Below are 26,933 nucleotides of genomic sequence, written 5' to 3' on the forward strand. Positions count from 1 at the left end.
TCAGATTGGCCTACTGGGATACAAAGACATTTCCTGGTAGGCTGCCTCACCTGGGGGTGATCTTAAGGCCAGCCATCCAAATATGTGTGGCTGCAGCTGCAGCCGTAAAAAAGATCTGTGCTGATGGAGGGGGGTGAGTTAGGTGCAATCCAGGGTGAAGATAGGGGGTGGAAATGATGGAGGTAGGAGGTATGAAAAGGGAGGTTGGGGGACATGACATATGAATTATGATGTGGGTGTAATGATGGTCAGGGGGAGCCCTACATATATACGTACACACACACATAAATTCACACATATACATGCATCAAACACCTTACATACATACACACACACACACACACAGCCACTCCAACACCATACACTTGCATATACATACAAACACAGCCACTCCAATACTATACACTATACTATAGACCCCTGCTCTACTTCATAGGAGTTTACTTTATTTGGTTTATTTAATTTAGAGTGTACTGCATATACAGTATAACAGTTACCACTTTATGGAGCCAGATTTTCTTTTCAGTTTAATATTGGTTAATTAGTGTTGTTTCTTAGCTGCTGGAGGACCTGGTTTGGGGGTTAATGGTGACTCCCGTGGTCGATCCCTGCCAGTCCTCATGTCTTCTTCCTGTTATCAACAAATTGGAAAATGTTATTGTCAGGTCTATATATCACAGCTTGCTTACTTTAACGACATTTGATTATCTGTCCGTTTTGTGATTTCCATATGTTGGCACATAACCTTGAATAAAAACAAGTTTAAAAAAGGTGAGTCTCTCACAAAACTAAATACAAATGTGACTACAGGAAGTGACAAAACCCTTCATTTAAAATGTATAAATACATATAGAGGCATTATTCTGTGAGATAAAGAGGTTTTAATACAGTGTTAATATAGCAGAAGGTCAAAATATTGCCATCACTTCATATATTTATAGCATAGGGGCAGTGTGAATTAGAATATGATGTCCCCATCCAATGTGCCACATAAAATAAGGCTAATCATATTTTGTGTGTATAATTATGTTTTGATGTACTGTGTATAATGGAATAAGGAATATTTTATAAGCAAGAAAAAATGCTAAGTTACACATATTAAGGAAAATTCATTTTTGTTATCATTAAGTCTGTTACCTTGTAATCAGGGCCGGCCTTTGGGGTGTGCGACCTGTGCGACCGCACAGGGCGCCACACTCCAGGGGGCGCCGCCGCCGCCGCAGCGCGGTCCGACGACACTGCCGCCGCGGGGTCCGCCGCAGCGCGGTCCGACGTCCCTGCCGCCGCGGGGTCCGCTGCCGCCAGTATGGGGGCACCCGGCACCCCTCCAGAGACGGACAGTAATGTCCGCCGCTGGAGGAGCAGGCTCGCAAGGGAGCAGTATCGGAGGTCTTTAACAGACCTCTGATACCGCTCCCTTGTGATCCCCGCGGCAACAGCTGCTGTGCGCCGGGGTTTGCTGTCAGATCCCGGCGCACAGCACTGAAGCCGCGCCCACCGGTCTCCGTGCCCTCTGACCCGGAAGAAGAGAAGACAGAAGAACTAAGAAGAAGAGCGAATAGGAGGCAAAGAAACTGAAAGAGGAAAGGTAGGAAAGCATAGAGTGACAGTGAGAGTGGATTGGTGTATATGTGTGGTTTGGTATATATGTGTGGTTTGGTATATGTGTGGATTAGTATATATGTGTGGTTTGGTGTATATGTGTGGATTGGTGTATATGTGTGGATTGGTGTATATGTGTGGATTGGTGTATATGTGTGGTTTGGTGTATATGTGTGGATTGGTGTATATGTGTGGATTGGTATATATGTGTGGATTGGTGTATATGTGTGGATTGGTATGTGTGTGGATTGGTATATATATGTGTGGATTGGTGTATATGTGTGGATTGGTGTATACGTGTGTGGATTGGTATGCGTGTGGATTGGTGTATATGTGTGGATTGGTATATATGTGTGGATTGGTGTATATGTGTGGATTGGTGTATATGTGTGGATTGGTATATGTGTGGATTGGTGTATATGTGTGGATTGGTATGTGTGTGTGGATTGGTGTATATATGTGGATTGGTGTATATGTGTGGAGTGGATTGGTGTATATGTGTGGATTGGTGTATATGTGTGGATTGGTGTATATGTGTGGATTGGTGTATGTGTGTGGATTGGTGTATGTGTGTGTGGATTGGTATATATGTGTGGATTGGTGTATATGTGTGGATTGGTGTATGTGTGTGGATTGGTAAGGGTGTGAGAGTGATGGGTGTTATGCTGTACCATTTCCAATGTATTTTTCATTATATAATTATGCTCTAAAGTACATCATAACTCCCATCACTCTATACTGTTCCATACAGTGGCAGAGCTGGGAGGCAGAGGCCTTGCACCCTCACCGCAGGACTTCTGAAAGGTAAGTGAACTTCAAAGAGGGAGAGGGTAGATAGTTAGGAGGGGGTAGATAGGGAGAATGGAGTGAGACGGGGTACATAGGGCAATCATACTCCTATCATGCCAAGTAGTCTATGAGTACATCCTGGAATCTGCGGGCATGATAAGAATGTGATTGCTGTTAATCATATATATATATATATATATATATATATATATAAATATTGTTATTTAATTGTTTTGTTATGTGTTATGGTGTGGGGGGGGGTCATATTCGGTTTCGGCCAGGTAAATGCTGCACTTTTGGTTTCAGTCCAGAATTCGTTTCGGTGCATCCCTACTACTAAGCCAGACAATGAAGTGGTAGGCCTACACCACATCAATGTTTGGCGTAGTATATAGTGATTGGGGTTTTGTTACAAGTTTTGATTCCTTTCTTTTTTTGGGATGGGGGGGGCGCCAGACGAGTAGTCCGCACAGGGCGCAAGAACACCTAAGGCCAGCTCTGCTTGTAATAGTTAACAAACACTGCTAAATGGAAGAAAAACGAGCTCTCTCTTTTTCTGTTGAATTATTTATGCTTAAATGGCTTTGCACAAAATCTTACAGTTCAGTGGTTTACTTATATAATACCAGCTAGATGAACATCATTCTCAGCTAAACCTGGCATAAAAATTATCTGACAGTCTGACATAAACAACCAATGTCTTTATTATTATTGTTATTATTATTATTATTATAATTTCCAATCATTTTTGTATAAATTAAGCCTTTTTCTCTACATCAGCCTAGTTAAATAAGTGACAGCTGAAAGGCGTTCAAAATAAATATTAACTTGCTATTCATAAGTAATTCATTCAAGGAGATACATTACAAACCAAATCATCTTGTCATAATTTATGTACAGAACCAGTTAAAATATATGCAAATATTATGGTTACTTTAAAGTGAAGTTTGTACGATTCCTACTTATGCTGCTTTTTTTTTTTTTTTAAACCCACATTTTATAAATTGGCTGTCGGCGTATAGCGCAAACATTGATGGTTTTGGTTCAAAGTTGTGTCATGGGGTCGCATTAAAATTCTTGTCTTTAACAAAATGAGAGCAGACAATTTAAAAAATGTCAGCAACACCTGATAATTTAAATTAGGTTTTTGACTATGATTTACAACATTTGCTGCTTAAAAAAAACATTTTTTTTAAAAAAAGTAACTGGTATGGCAATAAAACCCAAAACAGCTGTAGATATAATTAAAAGGGGCGCAGTAACTTTCTCATATGCGCTATGTGCTACAGCATACCCTGCACCTATACAAATCATCTTTTTAATATTCAGCATACCATTACTAAGTTTTTTTTACATATATATTAAATTACTAGCTGTTTTTTGCACAATAACATCTTTTTACTATCTTCAGAACATTTTATTATTTGCCATTACTTGCTTCAACTTTAGTACCATAACACATTACCTAAAAATGAATATATTTTTTTTTTATTATCCAGCTGTGACACAAAGTCAAATTGACATTGGAGCCTCAAGCATTTTACCAGTGCCAGAAAGTTTTCCTATATATAAATTAAAGAAGGCTTGATCAGTGAGGCATTGTTAAGCATGCAGATCCCTACATTTTAGAATAGAAAACTTGTATATATTTAATTCCCATCAGGTTGGTATTGGCAAAACTGTGTTGCACTAAAATAGGATGCATAGCTAGCCTTGCCCAATGCACACCTAGCCCTGCCTCCAACCAAAGCCACTCACCGGGCTTTAAATTACGAACAACAAAGGGCCCGCCCTATTTTAAGCCCCTATATATTCCCATAGTATACCAAATTGTGCCTATCCTTTATGCATTATCCCCCTCCACCTATTATACAGTTATTATTTAAACATGCATGGCAATGGCATAAAGCCAGTGGCATAACTACAGCGGTCGCAACTGCGACGTGGCCTGTCTCTCTGGGGGCCCTGACGGCCACTTGTTCCAGTCTCCTTGTGCAGCATCAAAATTGTTCAGAAAGGGTCCTTCTGACCTGGACCGGCCCTTTCTAAACTATTTTGAAACAACATGGGGAGGCAGGAATGTAGCAGGGTCACTTTATGCCACGTGACTTTGAGGTGAAACCGAGGCAGCTCCTACAGACTGAGATCTGCAGAAGAGGTAAGGGAGTGCAAACGGAAGGGAGGTAGTATGTATGTTTGTATGTATGTGAGCATGAATTTGTATGTATGTTAGGATAGTTACTGGTGAGCCAGGGTCTGGATACCAGAGAAGAAGCAGGAAGGTCAGACAATCCGGAGTCAGCAACAGAAAGAGCAACAGCAAGTAATAATGTATAAGGCTTTGTAAGCATGAATATCCCTGAGCGTGGATTTATATGTATAAGTGATATGAGCATGAATGTGTATGTATAAGTGTGTGAGCATGTATGTGTGTATGCAAGTGTGTGAGCATCAATGTGTAAATGTTTGTACTGTATGTGTATGTGGTGTGAGATGGAGCGTGTGTTAGCATGGGTGGTGTGAGAAGGTGTGTGTGAATTAGTGTATACGTGTTTGTTAGTGAGTGTGTAAATGTATGTTAATGTGCTTACATGTGTAACACAGTGTATGTTGGAGGGGGAGGGGCAAGGGGCAGAAAAAAAGGGAGGAAAAGATGTCACTATGGACATCTTTGATTCATGAAGTTGGGAGGTCACAGGGCAATTGTGCACCAGAGTCCTATAGTTTTGCCCCTACATAAAGCTATCTTGAATATAAGACAAGACCTATAGCTGATGAAAAGTCAAGAAAACTGGGTAAACTAGAAAGACCAAATTCTGTGGAATTCTATGTTTTTTTTTAAAAAAACAGGACAATAACATCATAGTTTTTTTATGTTGTGTATGCATTCATATAACCCGATACTGTATTAAATGTGTACTGTCCAAGAATGTAACTGTGATATCGGAGACCCATCAGTGCTCCTTAAGAATCTGTGTTGTAGTCTATTGTACCATCATATTTTTAAAAATTCAGTGGTGTTGTCAACATCAGTGCTCTTGTCTACCTGCTCTTCTGAAAGAAAAATCAGGAGCATTCATGTGGAATAACAGGAAAATGTCCTGTTTCTTTATATGCATTTTTAATAGAATACATTACTGCCGGCATCTTTTGACCCACAAGGATATTTATCAATTGTTAGGAGACACACTATAATAAATCACACATTTCTATTACACCATACATAAGACATATATGGGCATAAACTGCTTGATCATACATCAAAGCAAGTTACAATATACCCAATAAATTTAGTTATAGATACATACATCCACATCCATGTGCCCTCCTACCTACAAAACATTAGGCTGAATTAAATCATGTAGATAATGCTATCACAAGCAATTGAAAAACAATATTACAATTAATGAATTTATGTTGGCAGTTATAGGGTTTTTGTTTTTTAATGAAATTTGGCATAATGGGACTTCAACAGTAGTCACAGATTCCAAAACCACCTCATAAAATTATTCGTTATTATAAAGAAGACAACCCAGGCTAATTTACTAGGAACACTTTTCAGGCAGCCATATTATTACCAATCTCTTACAATTTTGGTGGTAACTATTTTTGTTTTCATGTTTTTGATGCCTGTTTTGCAATTTTGCTTTGTGTCTTTTTCCCAAAAAGAAAAAAAACATTTTATGTTCAGGTATATCCCCAAACATAGGTAATTGCCCCCAATTCTAATTACTCGCTTTTTGTATACTTTTGAAACTTGTAACCGGGGAGCATTGCATGGGGCTGGGAAATAGATTTTTAAAATTATTTACAAGGATAGATATTACAGGATGTTTGCGTTCAGGCATTGAAATCCTTGTTGATTTAAAATTGGACTGATTCAATCTGGCAGCTCTGGGCCACAAATTTTAGACCAGGCTGTGGTTTTCTAGCCTGATCTCCCACTCACTGTTAGATGCTGATCCGTGCTGATAGAAAAAGGCCATGACATAGGGGATACGTCCTTGGTCCTCAAGGGCCAGTTTTTTGAGGCATATCCCCTACATTTGCAGTTGTTTAAAGGGTTCATTAAATGCATTGGGATTCTAGTGCTGGGAGAGGTATTTCTAACTTATGCACTTTATGACAGAAGCACTAGAAGAAGAACTCCATAAAACCATACTAACAGAATTGTTTTTCAGTGTTATATATTTTACTTTACTATAGTAGTAAAAGGCGAATACAACTCACATGCTAGGATGTTACCCTTTGGATTAAATATATAGTGTCACAACAGTTTTGGAAACGCATAAGCAAATAATGTGTGAAGAGAATATTTAATAACTGGCAATTTTACATAAACATTTAACAAAGAGATAAAAAGTTGATCTGTCTCAGTGTTAAATAACAATATTTTACTACTTTTTAATAAATGATCAAATAAAACCAGTTGTAATGGTGGACTCTTCGATGCTTAGGCCCTATTCTATATATATCTTTATTGCAAACATAAATTTACAAATCTGTTATGTTGTGAAATTAAGTGATCCTTCTTTTGTTCCTTTGCTACTCCACCATCACTTTTCAAGTGTCATTGCTAGTAAGTCATATTAAACTGATTTAAGGCATGTGGACATCCAGTCAAATAAAAGTTTAAATCCAGACACAATTAGTGCGAAAAGAATTTGAAACAATTGAGCATCCTTTCAATCGACTTCCTCACAACCTGCAGTAAATTGCAGCTCTGCATACCTTTTAAAGGTCAATTAACATTATGTGAAGTAAGAAACAAGTTAGCCTGTTTAAACATGAAAGGTCATTTTAGGCAACTTAAGCAAAAGGTTTTCTTCACAAAGCATCCAACCAGTACCTACCCTTAGTAATAATTAACCCCTTAATGACAAAGCCTGTACATGTATGGGCTCAAAATGCATTGTTCTCAATGGGTTTAGGGACCGCTCATTGTCCTTAAGGGGTTAAACTTTGTTTTAAGACTGTCAATCATCATGCACTGTTTCAACTTCTTTATTTTCAGAGCTCTTGTGTGTAAAAAGGCCTTAGGATTCAATTGTATAAAGAAAATAAGATCAAATTGTATGCTTTTATGAAATAATAAGTCTAAATTCGATTTGCTTGCTAGTTTTGAAATTGCATATATACACCAGAGATAATGGGGGTAATTTATAAACATAGCTGGGATGTTTTGTGGGTGTCAACTTGAGTTTCTATATGAAACTCTTTTTCCCCTGGGCTCCGGATATAAAAAGCATTGAACTTTTTTTAGTGCAAAGTAGTTATTTAAAAAATAGATACTTAGAATTTGAGTTAAGTGATGTATGTTTGAAAAAAAACAAAGAAAATTCAATGGCAAAAAACTTTAGTTTCAACTTGAGGCCCATCTCTCGAGAAACAACATCTTTGATACTTTCCAATCAGGCTTCAGAAAACATCACAGCATTGAAACAGCCCTGGTTTGTGTTCTAAATGATCTCCTGATGGGGTAATTGCTCAATGGAAATTCTTCTAGATTTATCAGTTGCATTTGAGACCATTGATCAAGAGGATAACTTCATCAATCCTGTTGAATGCCAATCCACCCAGTGTAATCCTTGGTGATTCAGAGATATCCATATCAAGCAAAGTGTGAAACCTTGGAGTGTTGCTTGACAGCAGTGTGTCACTTAAAAATCAGATTTCTGTTGTGACAAAATCGGCTTTCTTTCATCTGAGGAACATAGCCAGGACAAAGCACCTAACTCCATCTCAGGACACTGCCACCCTAATCCATGCTTTTGTGACATCTCGTCTGGATCACTCAACACACTATACCGAGGCCTCCCAGAAAAGAACTTCATCGTCACTGGCTTGTTGACATCTAAAGCCCTAAATAACCAGTACCCTTGTTACTTGAAGGAGTTATCACCCTACATCTAAACTCGTTCCCAGGATGGGCACAAAATCAGGCTTCAATTAATTCTCTTACACGCTGGAACTATGCTGGCACATTCAGTCATCTTTAGAAAAAATAAGACTAAAAGCTCATTTTTTCTCCCAAGCATTCAGCTAATTCACTTGTATTGTTCCACATTAATCTCCAATTATGTAACTACATTAAGTTAATATAAATATGTTTAAAGCACTTTGAGTCCCACTGGGAGAAAAGTGCTATAGAAATGCCTGTTGTTACTGCTATTGTTGGTGAATGCCAAACTTTAAAACACGTGCTATTTCTAATTACATGACATGACATCACAAATGACATCATCAATGACATAGTGATTTTACAAAAAATGTGTTTTCTTTGCCATTGAATATAAAAAAGGCTTGCTTAATTAATACATTAAGTGTAAACTAAAGATGTTTATTTCTCCTTTAATATCTTCAGTCTCTGGATAGTGGATTTGTGTTTGGTCATGCCCATTCCCCTCCTAGATTCTACTAACTCCTCACCATAGGGGCTAACCATATCCTCTCCTATAGCCATTGTAGGGGATGACATGTACATTCTTGGGTTGGTAATAAAGATATCAGCAGAGTGAATAAACAGGGTTACATTGGCAAAACTGAGATTCCAAAAATGTATAAATGGTTTTATCACAACATTTTCTGAACTGTATAATATATGATCCAGTCAAATTAACATTCCATGTTACAATGCCAGCTCAGCAATTACTGCAGGAAGAGCTTGGGTTTTCCTTTTCATAATTCATAATGAAATGTACCAGAAAGTGAAACTCTCCTACAAAACCCTGCTTTAGTGAATAAACCCTAACAGCCCTCCAACCTTCAATGCTAAATTGCCTTCACGTGAAATGGCTTAGGGCCAAGCAGAGGGTTTCCCACAGAACAGTAGCACAGTGTTACCCATTACACTGCCACAATGGTGGTTTATCAATAAACCTCAAGTGAGGTTGGACAGCAGTTTACTTGCTTTCCAGGTAAACCATTAACGCCATTCTACTTTTAGTGCAAAATGTGCAAAACAGGTTTTACACAATAAAATAGCATAAATTGTTTAATGATGAAATTTATACCAACATAAATATTGGGGGGGGAAACCCATGCACACATCCATCATTTGACATGTAGATGTAGACATGTATACCGTTACCTTGAAGACAATACTGGATGTTGTCACAACTTTCAAAGGAATGTCAGCGCATTGTCAGTAATTTGTCAAAACTACTGTAATCTAACTGCTGTAACAATGTAACAACGGTAATCATACCACTTGGAACAATTTCACTATCAGAGTTCCTCTAACCATGTCCTTTTTTTATAGCTACACTCCTATCATCACTCTATACAAATTACATTTGTAAGTATTTTAGAATCCTAGAAACATTTATTTTAAAAAAAAGATTAACATAATTAAAAATACATTATATTTCAAATATGTGGACGAAGTCTTGTTTTAAGAAATAAAATTGTAGTATTGTGCTAGAGTGGCGACAGAAGATTTGTAGCTGCTCTCTCAGCACCGCAGTATTATGTCATACCCCAAATGAAACTAAGGAGACTGTGCCGATAAACACAATGGATACCAAATCAGCACTTATAGACCTTGTGATCGTCAGATAATACACCCAACTGTGCATTCAGCCCCAAGGTGGCCTGAATTCCCATCTATTCCTGTATAATTCCTAGTTCAATCATTGAGAAGACTTTAAAGGAACCTCGCAGATTTAAATATGCTTTATACAGGGCCATCCAAGCTATTCTTGCAGCAGAAGCTCACTGAGATGGGCCCTTCGCAACGTAAACATGTGAAATCCAACTGTGTCTCTCCTATAAACTCTCCTGCTGACTAATTCTCCTGTATTTCATAGCGCTGGAGCATGTAGAGTTAATAATGTGACATCTCAGCTTGCGCCCTAGGAAATTTCCCTCAGCTCTTAATGGAAAAGTTAACGGGCTGTTCTTGTCAAAGAATAAAGAGCGTCCCTGACAAAAAAAACGTTATGTAACCCTCTTATTATACTGGCATATTTCGTCATGTTTTCCAAAATGAACAGTCAAAATAATAACCATGCTTCAGAAAAGCATGTCTGTAGGTTGATTTAATTATGATGAAAATACACTTTTCACGCAGCTCATTATTGATTTTTCACGCTCAAGATTCGTGCATCAGATAACATATATACTGTATATATGTAAATATGTGTGTATAGATATATATATATATATATATATAAAATAATTACCGTATTCGCTCGATTATAAGACGAGGTTTTTTTCAGAGCAAATGAAAAATACCCCTCGTCTTATAATCGGTGTCGTCTTATAATCCGACCTCAAATAGGTCTCACTATGAGACGACTAAGATCCAGATCCCCCGCAGCTGCAGGGGACCTGGATCCTCCTGTCCCCCCCCCGCCCCACTTACCGGTACTTCTGAGTCCCCGGTGTGTAGCTGGGGCAGCGTGTAGATGTCTACGCGATTCGCGTAGACAACTTCCGCTGCAGCAGGAAGGAGGCGTGGCTAGCAGCGGGGGTTGTCTGCGTCCATCCCGACTGTCAGAGATCAGAGTTCCCCGCACCGGTGCGGCACCTGCAGACAACCCCCGCTGCTAGCCATACCTCCTTCCGGCTGCAGCGTAAGTGCGTGGGATCTACACGCTGCCCCGGCTACATGACAGGGAAGTCAGAAGCACCGGTAAGTTTGGGGGGGCGGTGGAGTGTTAAATGGGGGGCATAAGGCATTTCTGGAGGCAGAGTGCTCTGTGAAATGCCTTTTAACCCCCTTAATGCCACTCTAACTCCAGAAATGCCTTTTTAACCCTCTATACGCCACTCTGCCTCCTGAATGCCTTAAACCTACCTATATGCCACTCTTCCTCATAATATGCCTTTTAACCCTCTAAATGCCAGAGTGGCATATAGGGGTATAAGGCATTTCTGGAGGCAGAGTGGTACATAGGGGGTCAAAAGGCATATCATGGGGCACAGTGGCATATAGGGTTAAAGGCATATCATGGGGCACAGTGACATTTAGAGGGTTAAAAGGCATATCATGGGGCACAGTAGCATATAAGGGGTATAAGGCATTTCTGGGGCAGATGTACATAACTGAGGGGCAGGTTGGAAAATAGAAGGAAATAAAACCAAAATATTTTTCTCAATCATAGCTTTTATTAAAAAAAAATAGTTTAGATGAATTAACATTTACTGGTAAAACTTTTTTCCTATAGGGTCGTCTTATATTCAGGCTTTTTCTTTTTTTCCTAAATTAATATTCAGATTTGGGGGGTCGTCTTATAATCAGGGTCGTCTTATAATCGAGCAAATACGGTATTATATTATAATCATTGATTGACAGTTCCAATACAAAAAGGTCTGAGGCAATGGTATCATTATACAGAATACTTCCTAAAACCTCCGGGGGCAGTTCCCTATTAGGCAGTGATTCTCCCCAATGCACCTCTGCTTAATAGGGTAGATACAATCGAGGTCTCTGACTTCACCAACCAGCCCACTTACATCATTATTAACTATACCTAACTAACACAGCCTGCACAGCATGTTACCCATGGCCTTAAAATGAACAGCAGTATGGATAGTTGCCGTAAAGGCAACATGCAGACGTTATCTATTATATGATAACAGTTGTCTTACTATATATTTAAATATGCTATATTTAAATACCTAGAACCTCCTCAATGTCGACAGCAGAAAAGGGAACATATTTAAAGTATCAAACTTGTCAAATAAGACACGACGGGACACTGTCTCTTCTCATGTCTAGCTCCTCTCCCATCAAATCTACTATTCATTGCTTGGTTGACCCATTTTTTCCTATAAAAGAACAAGCAGACAAGCAGGGTTTAAAATAGAAATACTGACTCCACATTAAGAGAATATGTACAACAGTTGTCAGAGTTAGAGACTTCATCCAAGATGAATAAAAGGCTGCTTGTAAGCGCTATATTAATGTGGTTAATTCTCTCAGTAGAAACCCACTAGTAATATGTGAACGCAGCCACAGCATACGAAACAAACTCCACAATTGTCTTACAGTAACATGAAGAATAAAGAGAAAGAAAAAGTAATAGGGTAAAGGTATGCAAAATAAAAAAACACAAAAGAGACAGAAAAATCGCTTATAGTGTAGTATCTCAAATAACACCTGTAATGGTGACCACATATAACGATCTTACGATCCCCAGAGCAACCAATGCTCGTGTAAAGGGGCACTGCAATATGGGCAAAACGTCTTCTTATCTGCCTTCTCTGCCATACCCCCCCTTGGGACAATCTACCAGTTATCCCCATAACTCTTCTGGTGGACGAATGAAAATACTTTTTGGCCATATTACAGAGGGCTGATTTGTGCCCATTTACATTCGCATTGGTCGCTCTTTTCACCATTAGAGGTTTTATTTGATTATTATTAAATTAAATGACAATATGCGAAGAGGTTCTTGGTTGGTATTTGCGTAGACATCTTTTAAACACTGTTCGCGCTCTATGTTAAACCTTTGTGTTTTGCTCCCAGTTTATCATGCATCAAACTAAAGATCTATTTGACAGTGAGCTTTATGTATTCAATTAACATATTCAACTTTTTTTTACAATACTGTTGGTGCTAGATATTGCTTTTTGTGCATTATCGCTTTTTGTTGATTATCACTTTTAATTGACATTATGAATACGGGAATAAATATTTACTATAACTTCAGCAATGCATCAAGAACAATTTAAGAACAATATATTGTTGAGTTAATATGCTATATGCTTATTAGACAAATATATATATATATATATATATATATATATATATATATATGGCACAAAAAGGCAGATAAAGATCAAAACAGCCAGATAGACACCTGGAAAAGCCTACAAATAAGCAGGAAGAAGGCACACAGAAAGCCAGAATGATATCACATACATAGAGTCATTTATGAGATTATAGTACTTGCACTTATAAAGTCACAAATTTGTCAATTGACCTAGAACACCCAGCAAGGTTGATCCAAGGCATCTTTATCCATCTCCATGATTTTATTCACATGTGCTTTACAACATGGTGAACGTCAGCTTTGCATGTACCTATTTTAAACCTCTTAAATTATATGTTAGCCTGTAACAACCTGACAGTAAAAATGTATGGTGAGACGACTAATGTAACCTATTACTTTCTGCCTTTGTTTCTCTGCAGATGGTAAAGAGGTGAAGGTGGGCGAATACAATGCAGTAGCTGACAGCCTGGAATTGATCAATGACACCATTAGATTTCAAGGTATATTGAGATATTTAACATGTAAAGCCAATGGCTGTTTTACAATGGCTGAATTCCTTACCAGTTTAATCACATAAGATTCCATTGGCTAAGAGCGTGCAGAGCAGAGGGGAACAGTATCATGTCTAAAAGCAAACAAATGGTGTAAAGACTTGAATGGATAGCTTTCACCGAAAAAAAAATAAAATTTAAATTGTCCGTATGCAATGCATTTCTGTGCTTGAATGCATCTAAAGAAAAGTTGTGTAAAAGCCCCATAGCCTAGTATGACCTGTATTTCTACCAAAAACTGTATTTGGAGATCTGTTGTGGGTTTTTGTTTTTTTTTGGGGGGGAGTAATGAGTACTCTGCTACATATGGCTGCATATGGCTAAGAAATTAGTTGAAATTAATTGAAATTAATGAAAAAACTTGCTATAAATATTTATATACATAAAAGACTATATATATATATATATATATATATATATATATATATATATATATATATATATATATATATAGTATTCAAATTCTATAGATTTAACATTTAACTCTATTTTTCATTTAATTCTCTACTCCTTTTCATTAATTGTTGCGATCTGGGAGACTGCAATTATTTATTAGATGAATTGAGTTTGAAATACTTTTGATATTCGTTCTTCTTCATCAAGATGGGGATAGAATACACCTTTTAAAATTTAAATATATTTTACAGTAAGAGAAACCATGCCAGTTAAAACTGTCACATGGTCAGTATCCATTTAAAAAAAATCTTATTTTTATTTCAGGTGTAGAACCTCCGAAGGATCAAACTTTTATCAGAATGGAGCGTCGCCAGATCTATCTACCACTCTACAGTATTCTTTCAGCTATCACCATTATTGGGATGATCATGGCTAGCACATTTTTATTCTTTAATATCAAAAACCGAAATCAGAAGTAAGTACTCGTGTATCTAACATTAAGTACTGATGATATGCGCAACATAAATCAATTGAAACTACTCCAAATATAGCCAAACATCTTATTTGTTAACCCAAAGATAGTACTATTACTTTGAATAACTTCATAACCTTTTTTTTACAAGTATAAGGTAATGTGCAACATGTTTATGTTATAAAGTTAAAAAGAAAATACCTAGTCATCATTTGTAATTAATTAATAAGGTCCTGGAAACATAAATATAGGCTGACTTTACCCTTACAAAATATTGGTTTCTAAGGTGTTGTAACATGGACCTATTTTTTTCTTCTCTTAGGTTGATAAAAATGTCCAGTCCTTACATGAATAACCTTATTATTCTTGGAGGAATGCTTTCCTATGCTTCCATCTTTCTTTTTGGACTCGATGGGTCATTTGTTTCTGCTAACACATTTGAAACATTATGTACTGTAAGTAAATCTCTACGTTTTGTACATTTTTGACACTCGACCAGTTGAATTATTGACCAATTGTAGAATTGTTACGTATGAACATCACAAAGGACTACCTATAAGGATCCTCTTTGCTATGTACTGAGTCTGTGTGTGATTATCAACATTTTTTGCCCCTTCTATTTTATGCATCCACACAAATTACACATCCTTTTTTCAGGAAAAGAAGGGATTTCTTTTGAAACCATAGAAACACATAAAACATAATAATTTTTGCAATTCCGTTTTAGGATTTCCTTTACACAGTGGATGCCACTGCTCACCTCAGATACATATTTTTATGTTCTAGATGGCCATATGCATTCTTTACTTATTACCTTATATTGTAACATTTTTAATACTACTGTCTTAAGAGGTTAGGGGGTAGTAAAGTTTTTTTTTTTATAAACCGGTAGTGCTAGGGCAAAAGGATTGCAAGAAAATATGTGTTCTCATTTCAATATTGACAGAGATTCCTTTGGAAATATCTCCCATAGATCTTTTGGATTTCAATGATGTCACAGTGACTGAGCTCCTTATAGTGTTTATTTATTTTCCTTTTTTAATTTTATATTTTTTTTTTTACATACATTTTTTTTTTACTTTTTTACATTTCTTGGAAGAGAGAGAAACTTAGCCCTGCAATGCTGATCGCAATGTGTGTGATTGGCCAGCAGGGGGGCAATCAGAGACACTAGCAGGGTCTCTTTTCTCTTCCCCAAAGTCAGGTGGGTGTCTGCATTGCCGCCTATCAGAAAGGGAAAGCCTGATCGTTACACTAGATCTGTCCGAAGGAGGCAAGTGATGCTGGTGTCTACTGACAGGTTAGAGTCCAGGCAGTCGTTAGCGGCTGGGAGATATCCCTGTCAAAGCATAAAACTACTGGACATGCTGGTATGTCCTACGGGACATCTTGCATCCCCTTTATGGATGTACCGGTATGACCGATAGCGAGGGTGAACATTATTCCCACAAATAACTGTATCATTATGAAGTGTTTATACCTTGCAGGGCATGTCTATTAGAAGAAACTTGTGTTGAAACTGGAGCGAACTCATAGGCATCCCATTAGTCTACCAGATAATGACCTTTCTGTTAGAATCAATTGATATCGGAAGAGACTCAACCATAAATTATTTATTTCAATTAAGATTTAACTAAGCTCAGAATCGGGCGTTTATACGCAGCACTACTTCTAGGAGAAACTCACTGGGACTGACCATGCATGATGCTTATTTATTTCTGAGATGAAATGTTGTGTAGGTAGATAATAGAAAGCATCTCCACCTTAAAAAAATGTAAATATATATATATATATATATATATATATATATATATATATTGTACTCCATACAGCCTTAACAATGAATAATATAGAAGTGCTATGTTAGTTTTTTTAGTACGCTTTTATTAACCTGTAACCTGTAGAGAAAAAAAATGTGCTAACCTTTACGTTCCACTTCCATATTTATAAAAAACCAATCACACAAACTTTACTATCTAAAGAATATAACAGTTTCACTGACTTACACATACTGCAATGTGTAGCAGGTGCTTTGGTTCCAGAAAGATAATACATCAATGTTTCTCCTTAACTAATTCCATTTAATGAAGTCCAAGAACTCTGCACCTTTTTACAGATGATCTTTGCACTTTAAATGTCACATCGATGGTGAATACTATTTTTGGTTACTTTTCAACAAGAGGCATTTATAATTAATAGTCACCTGGGTTGATACACTGAGTCTTGATTGTTGAGATTAGTATTCTTGGGATAATTCTCCACCTGTAACACAGTAAGTCATTACTGTAGATACCATATCTATGATAGGTCTTATTACATAATGAAAAAAACCAAAAAAATGAATTTAAAAATTATAGAAATACATTTTATTTTTAAACTTCATTTTCTCTTGGACCAATACGACTATACAGTATTCTTACTGAATAAAAGTGCATCTGTCACACGTAAGAGGACTGCATTTTGTAACAGAGGTCTTAAAGAGTGCATCTGCAACAGGGACCTGGAGGCCATTACAAATCCTTTATCCTGTGCAGGTGATTGTTCATCTTGTGTGGCTGATCTGGGAGATTTGGTCATTCATAGGCACAGCTCTCTCGTGCCGCCCCCCCCCACTAAGCGTGTTGCTATAAATGTGCAGTCCAGATTCTGACACCATAACTTGGCATTGAGTCTCTGATAGCTACTACCCAGTACATTTAGTTAAGTAACTGTATCTTTTATTTTCCAGATAATCAGCAAAGTGACATGGCAACTAATGCCAAAATATGTAATATAAATATATGATACATACGATATCATACAATATATATATATATACACGAGGGACATTCGAAAAAAAAATTTTAAACTTATTTATTTCAAAACAAATGACATCCAGAACAAATTACATCACTTTTCAACATAGTCACCTTCTTTTGTGATACAATTTTCCCGTCATACCAACTTTTTCCCACAAGACAGTCAACATCAACTTTCCTGCTGACGGTTGCGTCTTGACTTTGTTAAATTGTTAAGTAAGTTAGTAATAATATTATTTTTTAATGAACTTGACAAACACTTTCCTTATGAAACAAGAGAAAAAAAGGAATGGGCTCTTTCATGTGTTGTTTTGATCCGTACTGCAAGCTCAGCTAACAGTAGGGTCCTTTTGCCAATACTCCCACTTCCATCTGTCAGACACCATCTTTTAGCTACCATGAAACAGTTTTTTGAGTCTTATAGTGACCCATTTTACACAAACCCATCACAAACACCACATTAAAGTAATAACATCTTCCAGGAATAAATAAGGATGTTTACAGAATATGCTTCACTTTGCAAACAAGTGTCCAGGTTTTTAGAATGTCTTATGGTAACAGTCATCACATTGGGTAATAGCTTATTCTGGTATTTTCTATTTAGCACTATTTTAGTGCTTTTGTTTTATGTTTTTTTGTAATGGTGTATAATTAATTTACAATTCCATTTGCAGGCACATCGTTAGGTCAGCAGGGCATCTTAAAGCCAACTACCTGAAAAACTCATGAGAGAACACTAATTTCTCAAATTTCTCAAATCATTACACAAACTATAGGTAACCCTGCACAAATTGTGTTTCATCAATGGACCTGTGAGGAAATAGCTATGATCTTACAACAGACCTTCTATAAATACACTATATGGACAAAAGTATTGGGACACCTGACAATTACACCAACACTGACTTTTATGACATTGCATTCTGAATATGCAAGTTATAGGACAATACACACAAGTAGCACATTGCTATTTCAAAACCATTTTGGTTTGTCAAACTTTGTGGTAGTTATTATTTTGCATGGGTTTGTAAGGTTATTTGGGAGGTAAAAATCCACCTTTGCCAGGTGTGCATTTTTCTGGAATTTCAACATCTGGTCAGTATGTGCCCATGTCCTATTTTTTGGGATATCATTGAACCCGGGCAATTTGATAAACCCCATAAAATCATACATTTTTAAAACTAGACACCCCATGGAAATTTAAGATGCCAGTATTTTAACTCTCTCCATGCAAGATTATTTTTGTAGATTTAGCACTAATTTTAAGACTTGCTCATAAATTATAGTTTAACAATTAGTTTTACATGTTACCAAATTACCTGCTGCCGATCTTGGTTTTGCTGAATGCATCGATATTGGTTGGGTGAAGAAAACTATCATGGCGTGCCAGGCAATGTCACCAAAGGGATGTTTTTCTGTGACGTGCCTGGCATCTCAATTGGCATTAAGGGGTTGACCAGATATATAATTGAGATGCAAAAAATATTGCCTCAGCCTGTTCATAAATAATCTAAATAAATTGCATCCACTGAAACCCTGATCTATCCTTTTGCTCACCTCCTCTGACATTAATTTTACTTTATAAAACTGTGCTGACTCCCTGTCATGATATTGTTGGACCAAATAGATGAATATTAATTCATTTTTGAGTATTGGTACCTCTTCTGCTTCATGCCAATCTTTTGTCACCATGCCAGTCAAGAGAATCCTTAAAGATCAAAGACAACAATGTAGTTGTTTACTAGGAAATCCTGTATGTGGCATCTGAAACACATCAGCTAATAAAAATATTGAGTGAGAGAGTGAGAATGCTCATAGGAAGTAACCAGCAAAAATGATTTCAATTGCATTGCTGTGCTTCCAAGCTCTATCAGAATGGATTAGGAAAATAGAATATAAAGTATTCAATTTAAGTACTTGAATGGGAAGGTGTCCAGGAAAAAATTACCCCATTTATTTAGAAAACAATTATTTGTAAAATTATTTTAATTATTACTGTCAGAAAACAGTATATTAATGACAGTACCGATTCATTTGAATCAGTTACCCGCAAGCCATGGAATTGCCTTGTAACAGATATTATAATAATTATAGTTAATATATCAAATATATCACATGTAGTTATAAAATGTAAATTAAATATATTTTATATTATATATATGCAAAAACTGTTAATTTATTAAAATGTATTTTAAATCAGAGAGTGTTTACAGAGCATCTGATTTTATATCCACCTTTCAGCTTCATTACTAGCAGTTGTGTATGCCCTTTTCCAGAATTTATATTTGCTTTTCACACATTAAAATGAAAAAACAACCTGAAACTTAAATTAAAATACAGTTTCTTTGATTTCATATGGCTTTAGGGCACAGCTTAGAATAGTATTATTTTATCGTTCTTTTTAGATTTGGCGTTATCCCTTTTATACACGCACGAAGTGTACCTGGGCGTATTTAATACTAACACTGTTTGGGTTAAAACTTTAAACTTGTATAACATAAGTAAAATATCATGGTGTTTTATAGTGCTTCTTTCTTTTCTCCTGCTTTGTCCCGTAATAAACCAATGAGAGACACTGTAATCTAATGCATGGTTTGGTGTAGACATTCAGGTGCCTAATGCGTTCAGCTGGGACACAGTTGTTAGATTGTAACTCAAGGTAACGTTCCATTCATAATATGATTTCTGGTTGACTTTCCTTCCTCACACAGGTAATAAAAAATAATTTTGTCCTATATTGAGTAGATTTCAAGGGTCTGTCACTTTTGGATTTGCCCTCATGACTAAATATAGTGAATTTGCAGTGGATTGCACTGGATTCAAATCTAGAGACCATTGATTACCTTCAGGTTGCATAGTGTTATTTGAAACCTCGTGATTTGCTTTAAAAGAACTGCTGCTTATTGAAAAAAACACAGGCTGTAACAAGTTTGGGTTGTTAGAGCTGCACTTAAATGTAATAATGTGGTACAGACAGAAACTAAACATGATTCTTTATATATAAATCAGGCAGGCGTTGTTCTTAAAGTGGCAGGGTCCCCCCGTCATTGCCACTCAACCCCTTTATTGATTGCATGATGAGAGGCAGGAGTATGAATTGGACATCCATACCCCTACAGTTCGGTGCATATGTTAAGCACATTTTATAAGAAACTGATCCCACTGTATAAGGAATAGTTTCTGAAAGAGCATGGATGGGTAATAGGCCCCCTGCCAGGTACGTTATAGCTTACAGGCTCACCGGAAAATTTCCCAGTAGGCCGCCTCCCCTAAGGCTGGTCTTGAGGCCAGCCATTTAATTATATGTGTGGCCACGGCAGCCAATGCTGCTGTCGCCACAGAAGAGATCTGTGCCAATTGAACCACAGATCTTCTTTTCGACTGGCAGAGAAAAAAAACACACCAAAGACTGCCAGACTCAGAGGCCAAGGACATGTAGGATTCATATTTGTATGAATATGAAAAGAGTTGTGCTAAGTGAGGGGTATAAAGATGATACCCCTATTGCTCTTTAATTTACTTAGCTGTGCATGGTGACATCAATTCTAAATGTTTCCTTTCTTTTTCCCTAGCGTGTATAATTTATCAAGCATGATTGTCAGATCAATGTCTCTTTATCTTGAGAGTAAAAAAGTTTGTTCATTATTGCTTTAGAATTTTGTGCATTGAAATGTACAGTATGATAACCTAATGAGATACATGCCACTGTGAACTGTTATATTTTTATTATTTTTTAAGCTTAACAGCAAAGGATAATTCATCCATTTTTTTTCACAGGTAAGGACTTGGATTTTGACTGTGGGCTACACAACAGCTTTTGGAGCAATGTTTGCAAAGACATGGAGAGTTCATGCCATTTTCAAGAATGTAAAAATGAAGAAAAAGGTGAGGAATTGAAAATGATCACATTCTTACTGACACAGGTGCTCATTTGGCAATTGAATGTCAAGGACTGTACAATATGCTGTGCACCAATCCAGAACAGAAAGGGGTCTGTCCATTAATGAAAACACCCTCAATGTAAAGATTTTCGTTGCAGATTATTTATAGTGTTGGAGGACTCACTGGGGTGCACGACTCATTGGTGCCCCTCACCACCCTAAAATCTTCTTTAAAATTATACAATTTGCTTAGGTGATTTTAGCCTAGGCCAACTAGGCTGCAACATCTGTCTTGTTTTACAAAGGGCAATTCGTCATTTTGTGGGATCAGGTTCTAGTGGACCATAGCTCAGCGGGCTGGTTTAGGAGGTCTGAAATCTCCGGCCTAAACAATTTATTTACACCAACCTTCATTACTTCCTCATTAGACCTACAATTTTGAGAGATTGGTAACAGGATAAGGAGTATGGCATGAAACTAACCACAAAATTGCTAAAGAATAGTTAATGTACATGTTCACGTAGCCAGATAGTTACATAGACTTTCATGTATTACTAAAATATATAAAGTGGCACCCTTCCAGCAGTTAAGCCTTCTCGCACTGTAAAGTAGCAGATAGCGTTGAGGGTCTCCCAGTGCAGGAAAGGAAGTAAGCATAATCTGTTTCATTGTTCTTTCAGCTGATTATTATGCATGTATTTTGATTTGGTTTGTGAACTATATGCATGATTTCATCCATTGAGTGAACATGATCTCTGTATCCTCGAACCTGTGAGCCCCAGGCGTGTGCAGCTCCAGGTTAAAATAAAATATACGTGTGCTTGGGCATGCTGTATGCTTTTGGGTAATAATGACTTGAGTCACTAATCTGTTCTGTGCCCTGTTGGCTGTTGATTAGGTCCAAATATTGAAGACGACATACAATTTGTCCTATATCTCGTGCTGTAAAAATGTTTCCGTTAGAATCAGCAGGGCCCCCTTACCTTTTGTTTCTGTAAGTCCAAATTGTTGTTTGATACATTATTTGTTATGTCCTGTCTATCCATTGTACTGTGCTGTAGAAAATAACAACAATTGTAATGTTTCTGTTTATCCTCCCTAGATTATCAAGGATCAAAAACTTTTGGTTATTGTTGGTGGAATGCTGCTTATTGATTTGTGCATTTTGATCTGCTGGCAAATAGTGGATCCTTTAAAAAGAACAGTAGAAAATTACAACCTTGAGGTATGATGCATATTTTATTTCATTTTAATGTAAAGGTTATTATATTATACTCATTTAGAGTGATCTTTGCAAAGCATTAAACATTGAAAGGTAATTCAACATTATGAAATATAGGTTGTGAACTAATAAGATTTTGGTTTCTTATAGCGTGGACAATTGATATAACCATATTGGTCCAATAACAGATGTCGGAATTCAGATGACTTTTCTTTCAAAACACACACATATATATATATATATATATATATAGTAGAGTCAATTGCGTTGGAACCTTTTCATTACAGGGCTGTAAAAAGAAAAGCAAGACGTCTATTTGTAAGGGATCAGTGTTCAACTATTCTCAATGGAGTGGAGTGCCATTTTTTGATCACTCACATTGTATGATCCCACTGATTACCACTGTGTTTTACTAGGACTTTCCTTAGTTATTCAAACGAGGACATCTCTAGGGAACATTTGAGGCATGTGATTCACCTCCAGATTCCCCCATCTTCAGGTTCAGTTCTGCTAAATTCAGGCATTAGTGAACAGCTCCTTAAGCGTTTTTTGACCGTTGAGAATTTCACTTTAACATTTTTTATTGGGAAGCTATAATGGAGAGAACTCCAAGTGAACACAATGCATTGTTGGTCAGTTTTGTGCATTGGGTAATAGCCCAGTTGAGGAAATCAAAAGATATCTCTGCACAGACCCAAAATAGTGTGCAGAGCAGAGATACATACTGCCCTATGTTGAATGGGTGCAGCTCTGCTCAGTGGTGCAGTTATGAGGGAGATCTCTAATCTCTCTCCCCATGTGGGCCATTTACACTTTACACAGAGATTATGGGGAAGCACTGATCGAGAGTTCCGTGCTGGCAGTTTCTGAATCTGAATCCAGTTCTGGACCACCAGGAATTGGGCACCATCCTATGCCACAAAAGTAGACAAAGCAGGACGGAATGTCTAATGTTTTTTTGAGGAATGGTAGGACTAGAGAGAGAAAAAGGATATACATAAAGAGAAGGTTAATGAAAAACAACAACATTTGGGAAAATTGTGGGTAAAAAAACACAAAGGAGATGACAGTGCCATTATATTGTGATTTCACGATTCTCTTATTGTTACATACAGGATTTAAACATATGTTTACATCTAGCTCAGGACTGGTGTTAAGAGATTATATTCTTACATTTTGTGTTTGTTATCCCTACCTGACCAACATAGGTTTGGTAATTATAATACATACTTAGGTGGTTGCAAACAGCAATAGGCAAGGTTTTAGTACATGGACACCAGTGTCTGCCATAAAGAATTCTGATAACAAATGTTATGGTGGGGTAAAGGCGATGGAAACCCCCTCCACTTAAAATTAAGGTGGTAACAGAGACATTATGAAACACTAATCTACATCCACCGGACAAGCCAGGAGACTTGTTTTTCCCTCAGCAACTGCAAGGGATTCTGGATAGAAGTGTGCAAACAGGTTAACAATGATCACTTTTGCCACTATATTCACTTTGTATAAAAGATTTAATGTATTTGTCACTCAGATAAATTGCTAAACTGAGGTAGATCGCAAAGATACAGCGATCTCTTCCGGTCCAACAATGTGTTCTCCATTAATGTACTCCTCATCCACTGACACTACGTGCCATGAAGTGATGTCATTCCTGGGCGCACAGTGTCAGCGAGGGAGATACAAGCTCCGAGGAACGTGCAGGAGGTAAGTAGTGGCTGTTGCTATTGGGGGAGGGGAGAGAGAGGAGTAAAATATTAAGATGGAATCTAGAGGCACAATAAAACTTAGTGATAGTCAAGCAAAAGAAAAGAGCACAGCAAGAGGATATAAAAAAGGAGAGGGGGTCATTAATAGAGGTGTAAAAAAGGAGATATAGCAAAAAAAAAACTGGAAATGCAGAAGAGAGACTAAATGCAGAGAAAGAGGTTAGAAAAGGGTCGGTGAGGTTGTAAAACACAGAGAAGCTGCCTTTATTAACACTTCGCCAGATACATTTTTTAGTTTCAGTCATTAAGTTTTAGTTGCACAGCAGCAATATTACTTTTTAAAATACTACTGGCTCAAGATTTGCATTTTATTTTTTACATTTTTTTACTTGCAGTGTTAGGGTTAATGGATATTGGGGCACTTTAAAAAATATATATATATCATATTATAGTGCAATATGGATAGAGATCCCTTTGGGGATCTCTGTTATACTTTACAGCTGTGAGTGATGCCACTGTTTCTTTCATTTATATTTAATTTTTTTTATATTTTTGTCTTTCTTTTTTGGAAGGGGTGCCCTCTGATCACCACTGTGCTTATAGCACTGTGACCACCAACCAAGGCTTCACAATGTATGCGATCAGCCAGCAGTTGATCTAGGTCTCTCCTTTCCTCCAAAAACACTCCAGGCCAGTGTCAGTATTGACGCCTACTGGAAGGGAATGGCCCATCGCGACAGCAGGAAGCCAGCGCTTCTTACGTTTGAAAGTCCAGGTTGTCATCAGACAGCCTGATCTTTCGTGCAGTGCCAGGGAGATATCCTTACCCCTGTAAAAAAGTCAACAGGTAAGGAACATCTTAAGGGGCATTCTGCCACCTTTTATAGGGCATACCATAGGGGCTTGAAGGGGTTAGAATATACGCCCATTTCATAATAAATAACTGCACATAAAGCACACATTTTTGAATTTACTTATCTATCACAATATATCTTATTTTACTATTTGGAACATGTTAGTCTTTGCTGTTTTGGTGCTATTGTAAACGGAATACTGTGATTCTATTATAAACTGAATGTTAATGAACATACTTCTAACTAAACTATTTGGAATAATGAAAGAAAAAATAATGGTTTCCTTCAGTCCAGTTACTTTTGCAAAATGTCCACCGTGAAACAGGTCCGTGCCTATCCCTGGTTGCAAAACAGTAGATTTTGAGGGCAACTGACATCTGTACTCTTAAACCGAATTCCTTAGACTAAGATTGGAGCAGGAAGCTAAAACACAGGAGACATTTTTGCTCAGAGTTTATAATAGATGGTATTCCAATGAATAATAGATTCACTGGACCCATTAGTACTGTAGATATGCTTGGTAAGATCTCACGTAGCTAAACACCATCAAACTCTTCCACATGACTGCAGGAAAAAAGGGAATTTAAAGTCGTGGTTGTGGTTGAAGATGCTTAGGTGTTTTTTTTTTCTTTTCTTTTCTTTTTTTTACATTCACTTTAAAGTACACAAAAGCCCTCTTTGTACTGTGATCAAAACATCAGATGGTGCTGATCTTCCTTCTGGCATTCGTTATAATGTGTTCCAGAAAGGAAGAGTCTGGCACTATACAATTTTACATCATATGACGATCATGAAATAAAGTTCTGGTGGCGGAGATTATAAAGTATTGATAAGTAAAATGCTCTAGATAAGGGAAAACAATGGTTGTTGATGGGGAATAGACATCTTAACTTTTGTATACCTCCTTGTTCATGCATGCCTTTAATCATGTACAGATTAAGAACCAAGGAAACAAGGATAAACGCTTCACCTCTGGCGGCACCTGTGTGGAAGCAGCTAAAATTCTTCATTTCGCATTGCATTGACCGCCTGTAAAATTTATTCAGCTTAACTGTATGTGTATAACATGCCAGCTATCTCCATCCACTCAATCAATTCTACAGAGGTTTCAATAATGATATCCCATTCCTTCCCTTTGTCTCCTTAGTTCCGGATTGCACATCTCGGTAATGGAGTAATTTAAGGCTGTTCCTGGAAGTTAGGCTGACACAGAGCCAGAAAATTCACATTAACCAACATTAATGCCAGGAACTGTTATCTTAGTTTTCTATTGCAGAGTAATGCTATGCCATGCAAAATGGTTTAGCAAGCTAAGGACTGGCAAGGAAACTGTGATGGTGTTACTTAAATACCCTTTTACGATGTACATATAAAATAAAAAAGCAGGGTTCTCCTACACAGCATGTTTTTTTTTATATTAACAAAAATATATGTTGAAACATCAATATTACAATATTTCAGCTCAACATATTGCACAAGGGCCTATTGAGTTTTGATTATGCCCCTTGTGCAATTAGAATAAATACTACTTGTTATGAAATTTCACATAAATACTTGTAATTTAGTATTTGAATAATGAGAAATATTACATAATATATAGAAAATAAAATATAAAAAAGAGTACCTAATACCCACACAAGGTAAATGTTAAAGTGAATTAGTCTTAACAGTTTATATGGGTATTATTACATATATAAGTCAGAAAATAAAAAGTGTTACAGTGGTAAACTTATATATAATTCAAGTTTTTTTGTATGGCATAGTAGCATGAATTATTGATAGGCAAATAATCCTCCTTGGATGGATATGGGAGTGCTTAAAATTGTTTATCAGTAAATAATAATATGTATGACACATGCCATGAAACCATAACTGAAATCATAATTTAATGCAGCACTGAAACCCATCTATCACTTATTGTTGTTCCATTCCAGTGTT

At 37.0% G+C, this 26,933-nt stretch overlaps 1 protein-coding gene and 1 long non-coding RNA gene across 2 annotated transcripts in view; both read left to right on the forward strand.

The window, feature by feature from the left end:
* Positions 1-26,933, forward strand: part of GABBR2 (gamma-aminobutyric acid type B receptor subunit 2) — a 207,830-nt gene that overhangs the window by 142,040 nt on the left and 38,857 nt on the right. Inside the window, exons 9-13 of the mRNA XM_053467694.1 lie at positions 13,532-13,612; positions 14,384-14,534; positions 14,854-14,986; positions 21,107-21,214; positions 22,313-22,435. Coding sequence (XP_053323669.1) covers positions 13,532-13,612; positions 14,384-14,534; positions 14,854-14,986; positions 21,107-21,214; positions 22,313-22,435 — 596 coding nt within the window. The remainder of the gene's footprint in view (positions 1-13,531; positions 13,613-14,383; positions 14,535-14,853; positions 14,987-21,106; positions 21,215-22,312; positions 22,436-26,933) is intronic.
* LOC128497575 (uncharacterized) lies at positions 23,651-24,282 on the forward strand. The gene is made up of 2 exons (XR_008354329.1): positions 23,651-24,040; positions 24,076-24,282. It is a non-coding gene; the product is annotated as an uncharacterized LOC128497575 (long non-coding RNA).

Source organism: Spea bombifrons, chromosome 5, assembly GCF_027358695.1.
Source record: "Spea bombifrons isolate aSpeBom1 chromosome 5, aSpeBom1.2.pri, whole genome shotgun sequence".
In the NCBI taxonomy this organism is placed as follows: domain Eukaryota; kingdom Metazoa; phylum Chordata; class Amphibia; order Anura; family Pelobatidae; genus Spea; species Spea bombifrons.